The 22,056-nt window shown below is 42.2% G+C and overlaps 1 protein-coding gene across 1 annotated transcript in view; it reads left to right on the forward strand.

Moving 5' to 3' along the window:
• Nucleotides 1-22,056, forward strand: part of KIAA0100 (KIAA0100 ortholog) — a 74,153-nt gene that overhangs the window by 19,827 nt on the left and 32,270 nt on the right. The window contains exons 6-19 of the mRNA XM_018555030.1: nucleotides 392-452; nucleotides 1,864-2,077; nucleotides 2,327-2,435; nucleotides 2,518-2,642; nucleotides 3,143-3,210; nucleotides 3,725-3,870; nucleotides 5,559-5,677; nucleotides 7,303-7,466; nucleotides 9,300-9,585; nucleotides 12,521-12,726; nucleotides 13,647-14,739; nucleotides 17,554-17,745; nucleotides 18,943-19,145; nucleotides 19,220-19,338. Coding sequence (XP_018410532.1) covers nucleotides 392-452; nucleotides 1,864-2,077; nucleotides 2,327-2,435; nucleotides 2,518-2,642; nucleotides 3,143-3,210; nucleotides 3,725-3,870; nucleotides 5,559-5,677; nucleotides 7,303-7,466; nucleotides 9,300-9,585; nucleotides 12,521-12,726; nucleotides 13,647-14,739; nucleotides 17,554-17,745; nucleotides 18,943-19,145; nucleotides 19,220-19,338 — 3,105 coding nt within the window. The remainder of the gene's footprint in view (nucleotides 1-391; nucleotides 453-1,863; nucleotides 2,078-2,326; nucleotides 2,436-2,517; nucleotides 2,643-3,142; nucleotides 3,211-3,724; nucleotides 3,871-5,558; nucleotides 5,678-7,302; nucleotides 7,467-9,299; nucleotides 9,586-12,520; nucleotides 12,727-13,646; nucleotides 14,740-17,553; nucleotides 17,746-18,942; nucleotides 19,146-19,219; nucleotides 19,339-22,056) is intronic.

The raw sequence follows: 22,056 nt of genomic DNA on the forward strand, positions 1-22,056 counted from the left end.
TACAGCCAGTGATGTATTTACTATTGCAAACTTGTTATTTTGTGCTATTTTCTGATTTTTTTTTTTTTTGTTTGCTTTCTGAAGAAAATTTAGGATCGAAATGAAATGAGAGGATAAAAAAATAAACTCGCCACTAAAAGAAAACTTAAGCTGTAACCATTTAAGTACTTTGCTCTAAAATCATGACTGCTTCAAGTATGGATTATTCATGGTGGCTTAAATCCTATAACCTCCTATCATGCAATCAGATTTCAATGTTTCAGTTGTAGGTGTCCAGTGTTGGTTTGATTCTGGCACAGAACTGATGGTTTTTACTATATATGTTAGTGGATGAGGCCAACTAAGCACAGACGCGGGTGCATGGAATTAATATTGTCTTTTTGTCTTTCAGGATGGATTACACACTGAGCCTTAACCAACTAACCAGCAAATTACTAAAGAGCAGTAAGCAGGTGAGAAGTTTGTGAAAAGGAATACTAAAGTTCAGCGTAAGCTCTATTATATAACACTGCTGTGTTGTTCATCACTTTACAAAGAACATATTTGCATTTGTCTCTGTCTCCAGAGTTACTACAGCCTAATGCCATTACCATGACTGTACATAAGGAGGAATTGGGTGAAAGTTGGGTTGTGGGAGGAAGCCACAATGATAAAGCAAACCACAAATTCAGGAGCACAGCCCTACAATTCACATTTGCTACCCATGTAGTCACCATGCTATGATTTATATGAAAGCCTAATCAATAACATGGTTTGGAAATAAGCTTATCAGAAATGAAAGAGATTGATATTTACATTAAATGTATTATTGTGGGGGGTAATTTTCTACCTGCAGCTGCTCTTCTGCCTGCTTGGCCACTTTAGCCTCACCCTAGTAGGTGCAGTACCTAATACATGACCTGATTTTGCGGCCAAATATAAGATTAACAATCTTATTCTGTTACTTCTTTCACAATTCCTGCCACACACTGGCCAGGGAGTGGCAACATTGTTTATAGCCAGCAATTTTCCCCCCCACCTCTAGCATGCTCATTGGACTCTGAACCAGCATTCCTACATTGGTTTTGCCTTCCTAAACTCAGACACAGTGTGAGGGCAACCAATCAAGTGTGTTGCATGGGCTTTTGCTGGCACAGAATTTAATGACTAGAGGAAAGGGCAGAGGTATGAGCTCATCAGTCTGCTTCTTCACTGTCTATGCTGGGAGGCCGGGAGGTGACCAAGCTATGTTGCATAAGTGTAGTTGAAAAAGACAGGTCACCAACCTGGCTGTGCTGTCTGGCCTGCCTGTGTATGATATTGCATGTACAGGAAGTTTGACTATACTGTAAATGCTTTAATGAAGTACCCAGGGATTTTATAAAATGTACCCTTCCAGTGCAGCTATCCCTGTACTGCAAGGGTTAAGTGCTTATTTCATTCTAGGGGTGCAAAAAAATAAGATACTCGCATGATCCTTGGTCCTGCTACAGTCAGCACCCGCCTCTCTCCTTCTCCACTCGGACTGTGGTATGTCCCTCGGTGTCCTCACATCTAATGCTAGTCAATGGACCTGCATAAGACTTGATGAGGTCAGCAGTCCTTAGACTGCCGGAGCTTAGGGGAGAAGAGGTTGCGGGCACTGGTCTAGCAGAGAGGTGGAACCAAGGATCAGGTCAGTATATCTTCTTTATTTGAGCCCCTAGATCAAAAGAGCACTTAACCCTTGCAGTGTGGGGGTAGCCCGACTGCAAGGGTTAATTTTGTAATCCCTGGATTTCCACTTAAAGAATAATATTATTTATGTCCCAAAGCTTTTCTGTTAAATGCTTTTTTGTCTTGAACTTGCCTCCTATAATCATTGTTTATCTGGTATGGCTACAGGATGAAGCCTGTCTTGCAGAGCTGTCCCTGGCTCTATCTCTGGAGTGCAGCATCAGGGAAAAGCGCTTGCGTTCAGCCAGTGTAAGGGTGCGCAGCCTACATGCTGAGGTGCATGAAAGTCTCTTCAACAGTGACTTGCTGCAGAGGAAGCTGGTTTCAGCAGTGCAGAGCAACACTGAAGACAGCAGTAACAATGAGGAACAAGCAAACACAGGTTGGTACCAAGTTACTGGATTTGGACACTTCCTGACATTACCTATTTGGATATTGCTTTTGGCATTCTGATCATGTAAAACTGTCCATTCTACAGAATAGCTCTTTTCTGATTACTGTTTGGACACTGTTCTTACTTTAGAAACAGCATGTTTTATTTGGTGCCTCTAATGTATAAAGAGTGCTCTCAAATTTACTGTAGTAAATAGTTTACCTGGGATCATTTGATTGGTTTCATTTGCACTCGCAGGAGATGCTGCACCTCCCAAGTGGTTGCAGCTAGTGGAGCGGCTTCCTTGTAAGCTGGATGTGGGGTTTGAGAACAGCACTGTGGTCCTGTCTATGAACAGCCAACAGAGGTAAAGTCTCAAGGATAAATAAGACTGATATGTTCTGTATGCTGCACATTGGCTTTAGTGAAAATGCTGTGCTTCTTCCTAGACACCTAAACTGGACATTAAAGCTCCTTCAATATTGTTATGTACGTGAGGAGGATCAGTTGCCCATGCGCAGGTTCATTGGCACATCAGAATTGGCTCAAATGACCTCTGAACTAGTAGTGGAAGGTAAGGGGGTTGAATATTTGGAAAGTTAAGTTACGATGCACTGTAAGAGTATAAGCCATATCTGTGCTCCCCAAAAGGTAAACTCCGAGGGATTTCCAAGATAAATTAAAATTTGACTTGCTTTAGTGTCTGTAATCCTGTTTCTCGCTAGGCTTAGGAGCTGAACCTTTTATTTAATGTATAGTGGGAGTAGGGGTGGTCTCCATGTTTCTAGATGCACAAAAGAAGTCGTGAAACAACTTTGTTGTTGTGAATATTCACGAGAAAACCCTTTTTTTTAATTTTGTATTTTCTTCCCTTTTTTTTTTTTTTTTAATTTTAAGAATTCTGAACTTCTTTTAGTCTAAATGTAAGTGTTTCTGCAGTGTATTCGTATTGCTGCTTCATAGAATATTAACAGAAAACATTCTTTTGACAAAATGGGATAATACATTATTAATGGGCGTACAGTTTACCTATGTCATTTAATACTGTAATATCTGTCTCCAATTTCTGTCCAGATGGTCTGCTGTTGTCTCAGAGCCGACAGAGAATTGTCTGCTTGAACCACTTCAAAGCCAGTGTACAGGTAAGAGCCTATTCAGGCAAGAGTAAAAGCCAAATTCAGAGACTATACTATTATAAAGTGTCTTGCAGTTTTTGCTCAATCGTGTGCCACCATCACAGCTTTCGTAATGTCTGCATTGGCTATTAAAACTTACTACCTTTTCCCTAGCTGCATTGCTAGTGTCCAACCACAGAATACGTTTTCTGTACAGCACCCTGCATAGTCCCACCAACAATGAGCTCAAGTAGCATCTGTAGTACATGATCCATACTTTAGGAGACACTGGTGCAATAGACATTTACAACAAAGACGTATTCTTGTCCGTCCCGTTTATTCTGAACAATGAAATCTTGTTAACATGTACATGCTCATGATCAGCCCTCCTAACATTCCTTGCTTGGAAGTTTAAAAAAAAAAAAAAGCCTCCTTTTTAGGTTTGGATAGAGTGGGAAGGGGTAGAATCTCTATAATGCTTATTTCTGTCTTTGATCACACAAGATGCATTTTGGTTACTCTTACTCTTGCTTCCCATCAGGTCACATCCATTGATGTCCAGAGCAATGTAGCTCTCAATACTTGCATCATCCATTACCGTCACCAGGAGTTTTCTCATTGGTTCAGCTTACTGGCACTGAATAGTCAGTTACACAAGAACGCAAAAGCCTCAACCAAAAATAATCGGTGAGCTTTCTGATTATACATATTATTTTTCTTAAGATTATTCCCTTTGTATTTGTTGCTCTTCTTTGAGACCAGTAGCCCACTTCCACCCATCAGCACAGGAAGATGTGATAATATTTGAGGGGGAGTTTTAGTTTTATATGGTGAGCCATGTTCTAACAATAAATTACTCCATAAAAAGAAAACAAACTGTAAACTTTGAACACCTTTTGGTTTAATGCACTTGGAAACGTGTTAAATGTAAAAGTTCAGTTGGGTTTTAAGTATCCTGCTGTTAAAGTTTTAAGGTTATACATTTAGACACATGCTTACTTTCGCATATACCGTTAGTTATCTTTCCATGTTTTGAAGTGATATATCTTTTAATTGTGCTTTCTTCACATACGTGCCCCACTGCTCATCTGACACTTCTGTAAACTGTGCAGTTCTCACTTTGACTTGGTTTTGGGCTGTGTGTGTTTGTATCGGTGTATTTAATATAGAAGTTCATTTATTGCTCTGCAATCAACCAATCCGCTCTCTTTTTTTTCTTTTCTGGGATATCCGTTGGTTGTTAGTGAAATGAGGTGTTCTTCAGGAAGATACTCCATATGTAAAAATGTAACAAGTGGAAGGGGGCTCAGATAGTGAATGGAAGGTTATGGAAATGGGAAGAAGACTGCACAGCAAATATGTTCCAAGTCAACATGCTTTTTAACCTCTTAATGTCGAGGAGGCGTAGGTTAATGCTGTAATTTTGTAAATATATGTGAGTAAAGCCGGGTATACATTTTGTGAGTAAAGCCGGGTATACATGGTACGAATTTCGTCCGGTTCCTGATGAACCGGACGAAATTCGCACAGTGGGTGCCGCTGTCTGCATCCTTCTGCCCAGCATCCCTCGATCAGCTGATCGGAGGAACCAGTTAGAATATCCTCTGCCAAGCGGAGCTTGAAGCCAAACAGCTGCGTGCTCTGTTCGGGTAATCTGACACGGCCGGTGGCTGCTCTCAGAATACAATGCAAACAGCAGGGTCATTCCTCCATCCACACTCTAATGTGGATGAAGGAATCTGCTGTATTTTCTCTGTTCAACCTGTGGGCTGAACAAAGAAAATATAAGCGTGTATACCTGGCTCTAAAGTGCTTGTGTGCAGGAGCAGGAGCATGTACCCACATGGTAGCCTCTGCCGAAGACTGAGCTCTACGTATTAGTAACCAGGCTGTTACTAACCAGACAAACCAGACACTCTGAGTTATTACTGTCATTTTAGTAAAACAAATACTGCTTTATTCTATACATCAGCGTTTCTCTGTTGCTACTGTCAAAGGGCAAAGCATGACAGACCTCTGTACTGCGTGCAAGCACTTTTGTAGCACTCGAATTAAAATAAAAGGGGCACAGTGTCCTGCTACTTTTCAGCTTAGGGTAGAGGACTGAGACTAGAGCAGCCTAAGCCAATGTAGTCTGTGGGAGGCTACCAGCTGAGGTCAGTAGTGGGGAATATCTGTGAGATGGGGAGGGTGATGGTTTGCAGTTGGCTTCAACTTTGTTGAAATTGCAGCTGTAATGTGAAGTTTTCTATTCCTCCAGTCACCAACGCACAAAACTCCCCCATTATGAAAGAAACATTGTATAATTAAAAGATGTGTTGTAAATGGACTTCATTATGTCTGTTTTATTTTTCATTCTATATGTTTCCTTTTAGACCTCTTCCTGTGATATTAGCACCAATCGTTTTCAGTTCAAACATCTCTAACGTCAATGTGTCTGTCCAGCTTGAGGAAGCCCAGCCATTTGCTTTGGGATTTTCATCTGTGTCATTGGGTGAGTCACAGTAGCCTCCTTTTTGATTTTGCTTGGTAGCGTCAGTGACGAAAAATAAGATCATCTGCCGAAAATACTTCAACTTTGTACATATAATACAAAGTTGAAGTATTTTCGGCAGATCTTATTTTTCGATATGTATCGAATGTACTGAAGCAGAAATGTCTTTCTCCTTTTGAGGGGTAAGAAAAGTAAAATTGTTGGGCAGTTGGCTGAGTGCCTGCAATCTATTTCTTTGTACACTCTTTTAAACGAAAAAGGTATACTATAAATCTTTGTGACAAGTTATATACCCATTTTAATGGGTTTCATAATTATAAGTGTGAATAGTAAGTATACAGGGATCCACAGAGAAACAGATCTCCTTTGGAATCTGATCTATAAAGAACAGCAGAATAGTTAAAGCGAGCTGCTGTTCTGTAGGATGCTCTGAGGGTACATGAGCTCTCATTCCACCATCTCTAGGTGGCTTAAATAGACCATCATCTAAGCTTCTGGTCTCAAGGATCGGGTTCTACTCTTTCCTGTCAAGGCACACTGTACTAGATCAGTAAGTGTTTCTTGGACTTTTCAGCATCTAGCATCTCTTTCTAAGATTTGCTCGGCTGTAATCTGGTCGTCTTTTCACATGTTCTACCAGTTTTGGCCTCATCTGATATCAGCTTTGGGCATTAAGTCTCTTAGGTGGCCCTGTAGGCTACATACAGTACCTGGGTTTTGTTGTTTTCTTGTATCAGTTGATTGCTTGATGTGTTACCCACCCTTCAGTTGGACTGCATTTAGAAGTCCCGAAGGTTATAATCTTCTGTTGTCCCTTAATGGAACAAGAAAGAAAATAGGATGTTTATACTTGCAATCCTTTCCTTTAGCGTTCATTGAGTGACTGTGTGCTGATGGTCATGCCCTCGGTACTGTTTTGCATCAAAACTGAGGCATGCTGGTAGTAGGAGGGGTTTTCCTGGGCTGGTGTTCAGTTTTTGGATAGCTAATATTCACTCCTCCAGTAGGTTAGGCAACATTCACATTAGCATTTCTTCATTTAAGTAAACTTTAAACTTTCCAGATCTATTTCTCCTGTGTTTAATTGTACTTGCCTTTTTGCAGTTATAGACGCGTCTGTGTGCATTTACGCATGTTCACGTGCATTTCCATGCATTTAACTGCATTTAGAGTTTGTAATTGGTTCTTGGATTCATAGAATTTAATTTTTTCTAAGCGCAGCTAAACTGAACACACTTAAATGCCCCGTTTGAATAACTATATCTATTTAGAAATATGTTCTAAACGCCAGTGTGAATGAGTCATTGAAGTCTTCCTGTGCCCCTCAATGAACTTGAAGAAAAGGATTTTACGTTTAGTACAGAAATCCTATTTTTGCTTGGAGAAAGGCCAATGTTTATACTGCCTTCTGCTCATGTTTGGATATTCACCTTAGGAGCCAGCCTTGGCAGGCAATTTTTTATTTTATACTATAAAAAACAAATTCTATATTTAGTTTATCGGTGCAGCTGAACATTAGTGTGAAAACAGAATAATCTCTACCATTGTGTTTTCTTCTTTCTTCATTTATTATTTACTGTGATTGTATACATTAAAAGTATCTGAAACTTGTTTTCTTCTTCCAGAGTTCAAGCACCTACGCACACAGAATCTGCACCAGAGGGCTGTTCTGTCTGTCAGTAATCTGTGTTGGAGAGTGGGGAAAGACTCTCACATCCAGCAAGCCCTTCACCCTCCAAATACTCACGTTTGGGGTGAGGCTTGTGTTCTTGACTCCTTTAGCTTACAGGTGAGAGGCAGAATATGAGGTGCCACAGGGTCTACTTTCTAATGGCATACATTATTTTGACTGATTCATGGAAAAGAAAAGTTATCCAGTATAATGTGGCCTGTAGATAATAACTGGTTTGTAGTGCTTTATTTTTCTTATCTGCAGATGTCTATAGTTTTTATTTATTTAAATGATATATGTGTCTGTGTCATATCTCACTTTAGTACTTCTAACACATCGCTTTGTAGTTTATCTCGATCATATATTACTTAAAGCCAGAAAAATAGCACATAAAGTAGTAGTGTCTTACTATCTCTTCCCTTTGCTCATCCAGTTTGAGTGCTGCCCTTACAGGAGGCAAGACAGATGTGGGTATTTTAGCTAAGTATATGTAAAAAATAGGGATGCACCAATATATCGGCCGCCGAAACATATCGGCCGAAAATGGCACTTTTGGCATAATGCTGAAAGTGCCATTTTCTGGCCAATACAGCGGTGCATCCATTCTTTCTCTCCTCCCCTCTGGGTGTTGCTCTGTGTCCCAGCGGGGAGGAGAGAAACTGTCACAGGCGGCCGAGCTCTGCGGGAGGAGATCGATGTGAGCGGCCAGCATCTCTCCTCCCCGCACTGCTCAGCCTCCTGTGACAGATCAGAGGAGATCAGTGTGTGGGCGGAGACAGCCAGCTCCGCTCTCTCAGCCTCCTGTGACAGCGTGTCAGGAAGCAGAGCGAGTACAAACACTCAGTGGTCAGTGATCGCTGAGTGTTTGTAAATAATTGAGGACATGGTATGTTTTACTACCGTGTTTCCCCGAAAATAAGACAGTGTCTTATTTATTTTTTTGCACAAAATAAGACACTAGGTCTTATTTTCGGGGGATGTCTTACCTGGCTGGGGGAGGACTGGACGAGGTCCCGGAAGGCGGCGTGCTGTTGCCAGTCCCAGCTGATGTCGCTTCCATCGTGCATGCGGGCGTGAGCTGCGGGCGTGTGGGCGGGAGCTGCGGCTGGCGTGTAGGCGGGCGTGTGGGCGGGGCAGGAGCTGCGGCCAGCTGGCGTGTGGGCAGGGCTGGAACTGCTGTAGGCTCGCTTGTGGTGGGGCGTGTGGGCGGGGAAGGAGCTGCGGCCGGTCTTTACACAGTTTATGTGCAGCTACCCCGAAAGTAAGACCTAGCGGATTTCTGCAATATAAGACCTACCACCGAACTAGGTCTTATTTTCGGGGTAGGTCTTATATTACAGAAATCCCTGAAGATAGTGCTAGGTCTTACTTTCGGGGTAGGTCTTACTTTTCGGGGAAACCACGGTATATCCTCAATTATGAATGAATGGGAAGTGATTTACATCACCTCCTGTTCATTCATAGTTGAAGTAATAGTAAACATACTCTGTTCTCATGTTATGAATGAACAAGAACACTCATAGAGGATTCCTGTTCACTTATAACCGGGGCTGCAGTAAAAGAGATTGAGGACTCAATCTCTTTTTCTATTTTAAAATGGAAATATCAGGGGTCTGACCCCTAATATTTCCTGAAGCCCCTAAAAGTACAAAATAAAAATATTTAATAAAAAATGATTAAATAAAAAATTAAAAAGTTTCTAAAAATAAAATATTTAAAACATTTAAAAAAGTTAAAATAAAGATTTTTGGTTTCGGCCTGAAATTTTTTGTTTTAGTTTTGAAATTTTCATTTCGGTGCATCTCTAGTAAAAACACAATGATGTGTTACTGGAAATATAGTCCATTTTTTTTCTTGTATTTGTCATTTTTGTATTTTACCGTTAAAAGAGGGAGTTATTTAGATCTATTATATTAATGATAATTCTTTTAATTTTGTTCTTATTTCTAGGGCAGCTACAACGAATCACTAGGTGTAGGCATCATGCAGGCAGACACCCTCCTCATAGACTCCACTGTGCAAGGCCTGCAGATAGAATTCTCAGACACGTGTGCAGAATGTCTCTCACGTGTTCTGAGTCTCATTCCAGTAGCATCTAAGTATCCTGTGTCAACTTCACAAGACCCTCTGTCTCTTACTTCTCCGTGTGGGGAAGCCACCAGCAAGCTGGCTGTTCTCTGGAAGGTGGATGTGCGTGTTGAAGACGTGAATTTGTTTACATTGTCCAACTTAGTGGGTAAGTAGGATCTCTTAATGCAGCTTTTATCGTTTACTCATTTCATAAAGTTACATAGTAGTTTTAGACTAAAATGTTGTGTTTAGGTGTCATACTTGTGCCATTTGTCTAAATCACCTGGAAGAATACCAAATGGAGGTATAATAGTGCCTGGATGCTCAGATATTATTTGTATCCTTGTATACAGTTTTATTCATTTGTTCAATGTTTTATTGGGGTAATTAAGGGCAGAAACTGGTTATTTGGCGGTGATATGTTTTTCCGGCAGACCATTTGAAAGCCCTCAGATCCAAGAAACTAATGTAATGTTCCTGGGATACTCTTTTCTCTGAGTGGTGATGAAACCAGTCATGAATACAATAACTAGGAGCAGCCTTGTGATCCAGCTCGAAGTCAGGAGCCCCACCCCCCCTTCATTCTTTGGTTTTGTAAGAATGGTTTGTTTTATTCTAGGGTTTTTGTTTCCCAAGACAATTTTAGAAGCTATAAAATGAAGGTGATTAACCACTTGAAGACCAGGTGTTTAGATCCCCTACCTGGCCAGGCCATCTTTCAGTGTTCAGCGCTGCAGTACTTTGACTGACATTTATTCCATCACGCAAGGCTGTACTGAAATGAATTTTATACCATTTTTTGGGGACAGATAGAGCTTTATTTTGGTGGTATTTAATCACCACTGCGGGTTTTATTTTTTACTATATTCAGGAGAAATTACTGAAAATTTTGAGAAAAAAAAGTTTTTTTTAACATTATGCTATAAAACAACTAATATTACCCACTTTTTTGGTAAAATATAAAAGACGGGGTCACGTCGGGTAAATAGACACCAAACATGTCAAGCGTAAAAATTGCGCGCACTCGCAAAATCGCAAAAAACTAGCATACCCAAAATTGGCCATAGGCGACGCTTTAAAAGCTTTTACCGCTCATCAGTTTAGTGTTATCAGTGATTGATGGCCCTAGAACTATTGCTCTCATTCCGACGTTCGCGGCGATATGTAACATGTGCGGCACTGGGTGTGTATATCAGGATAGAGTTTTAGATGTAGAGGATTTGGGGCAAAATGTCTATCTTTGGCTAAACCAAGATAGTCTCCTGACTTTCCTTTTAGAGGGGATGGTAAATTTCGATTTTGGAGTATTTGAGACTAAAAGGGGAGTTTAGATTAGAAGGAATATGTGTGCCCAAATAGGTTATAAAAATCAGTTTTCCATTTGAAGGGGAACTTTCTTTGTATGTTGGGTTTTTTTTGGAGAATGATTTTCAGTTGTCCCTAGACTTTAGAGACATTCACCTTTTAAACTTACTAAGGGTCCCCACACACCTTCCGATTATCGCACGAGAATCGCGGGAAATCCCGCGATCGTACTATGATCGTAAGGTGTGTGGAAGCCGTGCGACCTCTACTACTGTAAGGTCGCACGACTTTAAACTTACGGACATATTCGAAAACCCGCCGAGCATCGTACGATGTTCGGCGGGTTTGTGGCATGTTCGTACGATAACAGCCGCACGGGCCGGTGTGCGCAAGCGCACACTGCCCGTTCGGCATTGCGGTCATCGGAAGCCCGCCCCTCAGGGGGCGTGGCTTGCGATCATCGCAAGTACGATCTGCCTATGCAACATAGGCAGATCGTACGTTTTTTTAAGTACCTTACAATCATCGCAAGACAGAAGTCTTGCGATGGTTGTAAGGTGTGTGCCCAGCCTAAGGCTGCCAAAAAGTTTGAATTCCTGTTTGACATTGCAGAGGTTAATGAGTGGCTGTGTAATAAACCTCAACATGTTGTTGTTAGTGGATAGGTTGGAGGTGGGAGTTCCTCTGAGGTGGGGGAGTTCAGGGTGTCACTAACTTCAGGAGGTAGTGCCAGAAGTGCTGTGTTATGTATGTACGAGGCGATTTTCTGCTGGAGTATGTCACGGGGAAGGTTGGAGTTATTAGTTTTGATTTTGTAGAGGTTTGTGTAGAATGATTTGAAGGTATGAGAAATCTTGCTGGGATTTCCCAATGATGTATTAAATTGAGCAAGGTTTGAGAAGATGTAGGCGGTTGTGTATCTGCTGTGTAGTTTACGTGTGAGCAGGGAGACACAGATTCTGTGAATCCTGTCAGGGTCTCAAGACTGCCAAACATTGAAACATGGTTGGATCAGAATATTGGACCAACCTGGGCTATTGGAGACTTGTCTCCAATAGAGGTGAAAATGTGATCTGTTTTTTATGTGTTGTATAGGGGAGAATCAAAACTATATTCTTTGTTATCTGGGTGGGGAAGCCTCCACATATCACAGAGGCGTAGTGTATGAAGTGTATGTTTTAAACCTGTTAGGGGCTGCACAAGAGAGAAGGAACCTACTGGTATACAAGACGAGATTCACATCACCTTTCTCACCTTTCTGTTTAAACTTGTAGAGCCGACTGTCGGCTTTACAACAGAAGCGATCCTGGCGACTTACCTGTCGCCAGATCGCTTCTGCGTCCCGAAGAAGGGGCCGCCCGCCCCCCCCCCACATGCTTCCCAGGCTCCGTTGCCCCTCCTACAGGCCCGGGACCGGCTTCCTTGGTGTCCGCGGGGAGCTGGGGAGGAGATCGATGAACTTCCGTTCATCGTTCTATGGGACCGGGAGCGAGCAGATTTAAGGACCATCATAAGGTCAATGGGTATTGGGTCTAAAAGGAAGAGATTAGGGGAGATGATTAGGTAGGGAGTATTAAATAATGATTGTCAGATAAGTCCCCTAATGGGGAAATAAGGTACTCTAACTAAGCACATACCTGCATTTGTTTTAAGTTGGTGACAGGGTCTCTTTTAAGCAGACAAGCTATTTATTTATTTTTATAACACATATATATTCATATATGGCAATGCAATAATATATGTAGTTGACTGTGCTGTGATGTGGATGTATTACTGGCTGTCTTGCATTATTCAAGGTGCCTCTCAGGTGAGATTAGACCTGCTTACTCTGGTGGGAAGTGCGGAAAGCTGCAGTCTGAGCCTGCAAGGTGTGGCCTTATCCCTGCTGAAATCCATCACTGAGAAGATGGAACCATGCTGCAAATCCCTGGACATTAGTGAACCACTACTCTATTTCTCCATTATGTCCCTGTCTTTTTGCACTACTACCCATGAATTAAAGGTAGGCTGAGCTCTGCTTATTAGATGTATTTGTATTAATTTGTTTTCCGTTGTAAAGTAGCCATCGCCCCAAGCTCACTTCTGTGGACTACAATCTCATGTTTAGTTTACTAATTTGTATTGAAGTTATAGTCTATCACAGTAGCTTGCTTGGAGCGGTAGCTACTTTTACAACACACACAAGGACCATGGGGAACAAAAGTAGCCACCCTCCAGAAGGAAGGACAGTGTCGGCACCAATTCAGAGATGATTTGATGGTCTACAGCCAAGTGATACACAAATAAGATACATTTCTGGTAATAGTTAAGGCACCTGAATGTATTTTTGAGATTTAACTCTTGAGTTTAGGGTCACTTTAATAACTGTTGAGATAAGATGTCAGCCATACCTTGAATGCATAGTTTTCATTTAGTCAGCTGATGCATGGATTTGCAGCGCTTTGTTTTCAGTCAGTCAGCTGACTCATTTGCTGAGTGGCTGGACTTGCTTTGATTACAGATAATACAAAATACATTTTTTGAAACATTAAATCATATTTATATTACTACTGCACTGTGACTCTGTTTTCTAATGAGATGTTGATTCTTCTATTGTCAACTTCGGTCTAGTTTAGATTCCATTCAGAGCAAACCAAAGCGGAAAGCGGGGTTCCTTTTGGCTTTATTTCTAAGTTGAGTTTCTGTTATATGACTACATTTTTTTTTGTAGCAAAGCAATTCAGATTAGTATGGTAAAATATAAAGAGGAGACTAGAACATAACCAGGTACACGGAAAGTGTAAATATGAAATGGTTACATATTTACCTCCTAAATAATTGCATCACTTCACTTAAAATGATTATATTACTATGTAAGGTCTGTAATATATGGGCTAATTGGATGTTGCTCTTGGTTCAAGTATTCATCTCTCTTGTTTACAGGTGCAGTGTGGTGATGAGCTGCTTTTGCACTGGAGTCCCTGGGATCATATGTACTTGTATCAGCACACTCTGTCTACATTGCAATGCAAGGATCTACTGTTGACAACCTTAGCCAAAGGAACCCAGTCTGTGGAGGCAGCTAGAACTCACTCTGGTGCTTGTTCACCCCCACAAGGTCAAAGTCCAGTCACTGGTAGCCCAGGTGTTTATCGAAAGGGAATACAGGTTACTGTAGATTTGAGCTCTGTGAAACTGAGAGTCACTATTACTAAGGACAACCATTTTCTGTTCATGGCTCGGAACATCTGGCTCAATCAGCATGGAGGCTCTCTTCAGCTGCGCTCCCCTGAGATTACAGTAAATGCAGATGGGCATAAAATCTTTCTTTTAAAAGACATTGATGCACAAAGAATATCTGAACTGGAAGAAATGTTGCTACATCGCAGCCATTTCAACACCCGTCTCACAGAAAGGAACCGAGCCTGGGTTCTGGCTCTTAACAGTGTTTCCATGGAGTTTCCGCATCGCTTTGACTTCTCATGCGTACTTGATGAGGCCATAGGGGTTCAAAAATGGCTTAAAGGACTCCATCGCTCACCTCGGACTGGGCCGGAACCTCTACCACCCGATTTGGTGTTCAGAGTCAAACAGTTTTCTTTTGCATTCTTGGATGATGTCTTTGAAGTGAAACTGAGGGACAATTATGAGTTGATGAAGGATGAGAGTAAAGAGAGTACCAAAAGGTTACGGCTACTCGATGAGAAAGTGACTGCTCTCAGAAAACAACACGGGGAGCTGCTACCAGCCAGGAAAATTGAGGAGCTTTATTCATCGCTGGAAAAGAAAAATATAGAGATATACATCCAGCGGTCCCATCGCCTTTACGGCAATACTCCCATGAGAAAGTCTTTGCTTACCTGGACCATCTCTGATCTAGAAATAGTAGCCTTGGCTGATGAGTCTCTTCATGGACCAGACAAGGTGCTGGAGAATATGAAAGACATTGACAGTATCAGTCCTTTTCCCTCCGAGGGCTTGTCTTTAGTTATTCAGTGGTGTCGCATGATGAAGTGCTCTCTTAAAACATTTAATGGTGAGTGTCACCTTAAAACTGGACTCCAGTTTGTCTTTCATTTATTCCCAGCATGTGTGGAAAACTGCTGTCCTTGCAGTGCTCACCTTATCTCTGGGGCTGTCCCCTGCAGACAAATTACTTGATCCAGTACTGCTTCTCTTCTGGCTTGAATGATGGCCAGCATCATTCAACCCAACTCTTGTGAGCATCACAGGAGAATGCTGACGAGCAGTGCCATGTCATTATGTAATGATGTGACACTGTTCTCTGCAGCATTCAGGGCTGCCCACCACCAGAGAAAGAGGACCTATGACATCATGCAACCGAACTGAAGACACCTGGGAAAAAGCTATGTATTTTCATTTAAAAAACAAAAAGAAGAGGGGTGCTACAAGGAAAGGGGTGAGGGAAACAAGATAAACAGTTTATGCTGGAACATTTAGGTGGGGAGAGGAAAAGTTTTAGGATACATTTGGGTATTCAATATAGAAATAGAAAAAAAGTGATGTAGGCACCATTTATGAGTGTTCCTAAAATAAAAAAATAAAAAAAAACCTTTTATTAATAATTCAGAAATGTAAATATCTAGAAAAAATGCTGCACACCATCCACCATTTAAAAACAGAACAATGATGTTCACAAAGACTGCCTAAATGTATCCCCTAAATGTTCCTAATACCCCCCAGAGATAAAGCTGCTAGACATTCTGGCACAATAAAAAGGATCTGTGTGTATATATAGCTACTGTTCTAATACTTTATTAAATGACAGCAAGTCCTTCTTTAAGCCTAACTGTAAAGTCTCTTTTCATGGCAGTAGGTAGTCATTTTCTCCCAGAAATGTGTGGCCAAGCGAAGTCCATACACTGTGCCGGGCCTTTACAATGTTCTATATGTAAAATTTTATTTTGGGGGGATTTGTAACTACCTTAACCAGCTGCCGTCCGCCCGTAGAAAAAAAACGGACGGACGGCAGACTCACATCAGCGGGTTGCGTACCAGGTGACATTAGGGGTCCTAGAGACCCCTAATGTCTCCATAAAGAGGACCTGTCCGTGTGCCTTTGCTAATATATAGGGGGACTGTATCCCCCTATGTAATAGCAATAATAATAAGTGTAAAAAAAAATAAATGTCAGTCAAAGTACCGCAGCGCTGAATAGTGAAAAATGGCCTGGATGGGAAGGGGGTTTAACACCCCGGACTTCAAGTGGTTAAAGAGTAATTACACTTTTGTTGAGAAAAAAAAAAATCTATCCCCTCTGGGTGATCCGTGTACATTGTAAGGCCCCTTTTAGACGGCCGCTTTGATCGGGTCTGCCTGTCAGTTTTTTAGGCAAACCTGATCGGATGCCCAATACGAGTCTATGGGCAGCCGCATACCCCCGGTTCCGGCTTGGGCCAAAAAAACAGACGGAACAGCGTTCCATTTCGACGGACCAGATCATGCCAGATCGGGTGTAATTTGATGTAAACTGACACATGTCCATTTACATCAGATTCCCCATAGATACACATGGGGTCCAGCAGTTTTGGTGACATCCGATCTGTACAGCTCTAAACAGGAGGGGATCTGTGCATGGATCGTCTCCTGATCAGCCCATGTGAAAGGGGGATAAGGATTTTTACAAACTTTGTTGCAGTTTCTTACCTGTTTCTGTTCTGAGGAACAAGCTATTTGTTGCAGCATGTCTTTTCCAAACTAATCCCAGAGGGATTGTTCACACCATGTCCGAACCAGAACGTTTTTTGTCTGCCCCAAAAATGCATCCCAATGTATTCCTGGGCTCTGTTCACACCAGTGCACTTTGTTCTGGTGCAGGAAAAAAAAATACTGCATGCACGATTATATACGATCGAACCGTACTGGAACGCAGGGCACTGCGATACCACGCGTTCTGGTGCAGGTGATCACACTGCAAGCGGTAGGTGTGTCTGCGGTGCCATTAAAATGAATGGCACCACCACGTCCCCTCCCGCCCCAGAGCACGAGGAAGCTTTGTTTATGTGATCCAGCACTTTCATCCCACGGGACTGTGCGATGAACGCTCTGGATGGTGTGAATGGGCCCTTAGGAAGTGTCTCACCAAAAATGAAATTCCTGTTGCAAGGGATGCCAGAAATGATACTTGTATCTTCAGCCAGCCAATCACATTTCTGGGGTGTTCAGTACACTAATAGTGTACCGAACGCCTCCAGGTCACCATATTTAATTGAATTGTTTTTGACAGGTTTAGAACATTTACAGCAGCTACAATTTTAAATGGAAAGGTATTTTTAATAACCTTAAATTACAAAAGGGATAAATATATATGCTGTAATAATGTTTTAAAGATTTTTTCATTTTTATATTAAGTGGAGTTACCCTTTTAGGGTTGAGGGGCTCCCTTTTCTGGGAAAAAATGCCAACTCCAGGTCCCACAACTTTTACTATATTAAATGTATGTGAATTTTGGTAATGCCTGGACATACTTTGAGTGACTCATTGTGGAGAGACGGAATTCTACATTTCAGTGACGTAATCACTTCAGTTTACTTCTATGTTCACCATTCCTATGCTGGAACTAAAATTATCTTTGCAAAAGCTTAATGTGCACACTGCTCTTATACAAGTCCACGGGCAGTCTTCATTTTTTTGTTACTTAGTGGAATAGAAGCGCCTTTAATAACCGATTTGTATTTACAGATTTCTAGCATGTGAATTATTTTAAAGCCATTACAAACACCTCTTTTTCTAAAGTAAAATGGTCTGTGAGCAAAGCAAATGTAGGTAAAAGAAGATTTCCTTTGTAACTGGCTATTGATTTGAATTTTTTATATCCATTCATTTTTAGTAAGAATTCGGGACTACCCTCGATATCTTTTTGAAATCCGAGATTGGCATCTTTCGGGTAGACTGCTTGGGGCTGAACAAAGTGGACAAGCCAGTGCACGGAGAAAACAAGTCGTTAAGTTGGGAGCTCCCTGGGGTGATTCCGTTGTAGAGAGGAACATGCCACCCCTCAAATTCTTCTATGACTTTCACTGTGAGTAGTCATTTTCAGTATCTGCCATTTTCACAGTAGACTGTTATTATATCACAGTTTATTAATACAGCGTTCAAGTCTGTCTGGAAAAATGGGCCAACATTTTTTTTTTTCTTAGGCATTGAATCGCACATTAACATATTATAGGTTGTGATTGGCCAGGTAGCACACTTGTGTGATAAGCTAACTCTCCTCCACATCCCCTTGCTATTTTCACTGTACCTTTAGCTGCCCAAGGCTTATTCATACTTCTCTATTGCATCCAGTGCCTCATGTCTCTTTACTACACCCAGTGCCTAATAGCATACACAGAAACATCCTATACTAGAACCCTGCTGAACAGTGGTCTGTGGTGGTCACTCTGGCAATAACTAAGCCCGTCAGCAACATTTTACAGTGCTTGGAGGGAGGACTTCTTCGATGACTGTAAGCAATGCATGAAAAGTCTCTGTGTGATTTTTCTGCTTTCTGTATAAAATAGAACACAAATGCTGTGGTAGCATGCTGCCTTGGTAGGCACTGAGTGTGTTATAAGGAGGATCTTTGGGACCCAAACTGCCTGCACAGTTTACATGTAAAGGATACTATAAAAGTGTATGTCAAGGCAAAACAAAATAAAAACACATGCAGTTCATCTATGTATTGCATGCACATTTCCTTTTGTTTTATCCATTTAAAGGCACTGCAGGTACAGAAAAATAACTGTTGAATTGTCAGAAATGCACTTAACTCCCAAGCCCTGTTGTGCCTGAAAACTTCCAGCATCATTTGCTAAACTACTACACTCAGATCTCTAGAACAGGAAGGCTAATATTTCTGTAGTCCAAGATGAGAGCTAGGATGGGTCTTTGATGATACCCCGGGAGTGTGCAGAAGACACAAGACAGCTCTGAAATTCAGAGGTCAGCAAGAATTTATTAGCCGTTATAGAAATGCTTCTAATGGTAGGTTAACCAGACCAAAATGAAGCAAATACGACACATGTATTGTTAGGGTTTTTACATACACTTTAAGGCCTGCAGATTACGTTACACAAAAGTACAATTCTTTTACACTGGGTAACTCACAAAACACTTATCTGCTAACTTCACTTTGAAGAAATGGGCTCACATTTGCTAGTATTCATATAAAACAATGTCTGACTGAATGAGCAATCGGAGATGTTCTTATGACTTTCGTATATTGTGCTCACTGCAGCTGACATACAGCTATACACGATTGTGTGGGGACCTTGCTGGGACCCAGCCTGGACCTTGGTGGGCCAGTATGTCGACCTTCTTTCAAAAACGTCCGTGGATCCCAGCACTCCATTACCGTGGTGGGACAAGAGCAGGCTGCTTCTTCATGGACACTTCAGCATGGACATTGAACAGTCTAATCTTCATCAACTGGCAACTGAGGTAAATGTTCCTGCTAATACGTGCTGTCATGTTATAGTGGTAAAAGGCTACAGTTGTGATATCTGTTTTTGTAGGACCCGTATAATACAACCGAGAATATGCACTGGGAGTGGAATAAACTCAAGTTCGCTTGGAATCCTGGACAATTTACCTTCAAAGGGGATCTGGATGTCAATGTACGAACAGCATCTAAGTGAGTGGGGAAAAACTGTTTACTTGTCTTTCAATCCCATAGCTTATAAAATGTCCCTGATAAGACATAACACTACTAAAACAAGCAACTCAGGAGAAGAAGCCGCACACCACAGTCCACCAGCAACAACAACCTTCCCACCTAGAGGTTGCCTGCACCAGCACGTTTCACCCGTTTAAGGCTTAAAGGAGAACTATGAGGTGTGTGCTTTTCACTCACCTCATAGTTCTAGCCGACCTGTGACAATGAGACTGTCACAGGTCGGCTCAGTAGATCAGGAGGTGAGCGAACATATACCGGCGTTCGCTCACCTCTCGATCCTGTCACGGCTCTCTGCTGTGACAGGGGAGGGGCTGGATTCCCCCCTCCCCGCTCCGATCCGCCAGCGCTGACTGGCGGATCGGGAGGGGGCGGGTACAGCTGGCTCTGCCTCTAGATAGGCAGAGGCAGCTGTCACTCACGCAGCTGGGCGGATCTCGACATCGATGTCAGGATCCACTCCGGGTGCGGAGTTTCAGTATATCGCGAGCTGTAGCTCGCGGTATACTGAGATTAGGGTAACCGGAGGACGCTAGCCTGTGTCCTCCCGTTACCCAAAGGAGAACGTGGAAAAGCCCTAACCCCATAGTTCTCCTTTAATCGTAGAGACACGATAGATGTCTCTATGAAAGCCGTAAATGAGTGAAACACGTTAAGGCGGTCAGCTCCTAGGTGGCAACTCTGTGTGCTGACAGTTTTTGGCATTTAACATGGATTAAAAGTTGTTGGTGGACTGTGGTGAGAGGACGTCGTCTCTTGAGTTGCTGTGTTGAAGCGTGGGCTGCACCCCTGTGTTCCCGGGTGTTGAAGGCTCAGTGTTGGAGCAGTGATGTCTCCTTTGCGCTACTACTAAAACAAGAATGTACTTGGCTAAGACACTTAGTTTTAGCAATGTTGAACTGTGTTTAAATCCTGACAAGGGACTTCTTCTATTTGCTGCCTTTTGGATCTGTTAAATATACCATTGAAAGCATTTTTACATGATCCTGCTACAAAGTTTGTCAGCTAGTAACTTCCTATAATCTCTCCCTTTGCTGTTATTAGTTACATTTTCCCAACTCTCTCTGAAGATTATAGAACCCCCCCCCCCCCTTTAGGTTGCAGAGAAGAGAGGAGGAGATGTTCTGTAGTCCTGTCCAAGGGTGTAACGCACAGTGCTCTCAGTAGTGTTTTTATACTTATGGATCACAACTGTGGATTGGGAAATAAACGGGGCACACTCGGGATCAAGGAGTCACAGCTACAACTCTAGCAAGTCATTTGACATTCCCATGTAATAATGTTGTGCTAGGTATGTATTTAGCAGTTCAAGGAAACAGATTGACATGCATGAGTTTAAATCACACCAGGAATAATTGCTAATCACATGTAGGAGTGATTGGAGTGATGCAGTTATGCAGTCTTGAGGAGATGACGTGTTCTGGCGGTTGCAGTGATGCGGCCTAGAAGGAGGTTTTTTTAGTCGAACAGGATAGGTTGGTAATGCAGGCTTGATATCCTGGGAGTGGATGTAGGCAGAGCAATCCCTGGATTAACTCTGGATGGATGAGCAGTGAGGATCCACTCTGGATGGATGAGCAGTGAGGATCCACTCTGGATGGATGAGCAGTGAGGATCCACTCTGGATGGATGAGCAGTGAGGATCCACTCTGGATGGATGAGCAGTGAGGATCGACTCTGGATGGATGAGCAGTGAGGATCCACTCTGGATGGATGAGCAGTGAGGATCCACTCTGGATGGAGGAGCAGGCAGGATCAACTGTTGATGGACGAGCAGTGAGGATTAACTCTGGATGGATGAGCAGAGGAGAGTAAACTCTGGATGTCAGAATGCAGTTATGCAGAGCAGCAGTTCGACAGTCTCTCAAGTCAAGTGGATAAAGCAGAGCAGATGGTTGTCAGCAGTATTGCAAGGAGGCTGTTACGAGCAGAGCTATAGACAGTCTGCTCACTGACAGCTATAGAGGATATGCCTGGGGGTTCGAGAGTGATCACAGTGAGGAGGTCGCTTGGGGAGGTATTGCAGGAACACCAGGCATTTTAAATCTGGCGCCTTAATCCAGGTAATAAGGAGGAGCAGAGTGACGCCGCAGACAAGAGGGCAGCCCCACCTACAGATTGCGGAACGGAGGCGAGGTGAGTACATTACACAGGGCGTCAATGCTGCTTATTCATAGATGCAGTACTGTGAATGTTGTCACCCTAAGGCAAGAAGTTACTGGCAGAATTGCTTGGTGGAAAAAAAAAAAGCTTGAAAAAAGAAAACTAATGCAGCCTCCATGTCTGAGGATTAATAAGCTGCAGTATATTACATTTTTGCTCTTGGGTTTAGAACTATTTTAAGATAGTGGTGGTTACAAGGGGATATAAAAGTATGGCAGGGCTTTGCACACTTAAAGCCAGCAGTTGCAGGGATGTTTCAAGTTTTTTTACATGTTTTTTTGTTTAATTTTTAGGATTAAAAATGTTAATGTATCTTTTTAATCCGGTAAATTTAAAATAACCGGCAGGCAAAGCACTTTAAAATGCTGACTGCAGTTCTTCACTTCTATGCTATATACAGTAGAGAGAGAGTGCACTTTATAATTTAACATTCTGCTGTTCAACTCTATTCAGAATGTGCTCACAATGGAGTAAGTTTGGAGGAAGGTGAACCTCTCCCTGTTTCTGGATCATACA

This window comes from Nanorana parkeri, unplaced genomic scaffold, assembly GCF_000935625.1.
Source record: "Nanorana parkeri isolate BGI_ZX_2015 unplaced genomic scaffold, ASM93562v1 scaffold181, whole genome shotgun sequence".
NCBI lineage: Eukaryota > Metazoa > Chordata > Amphibia > Anura > Dicroglossidae > Nanorana > Nanorana parkeri.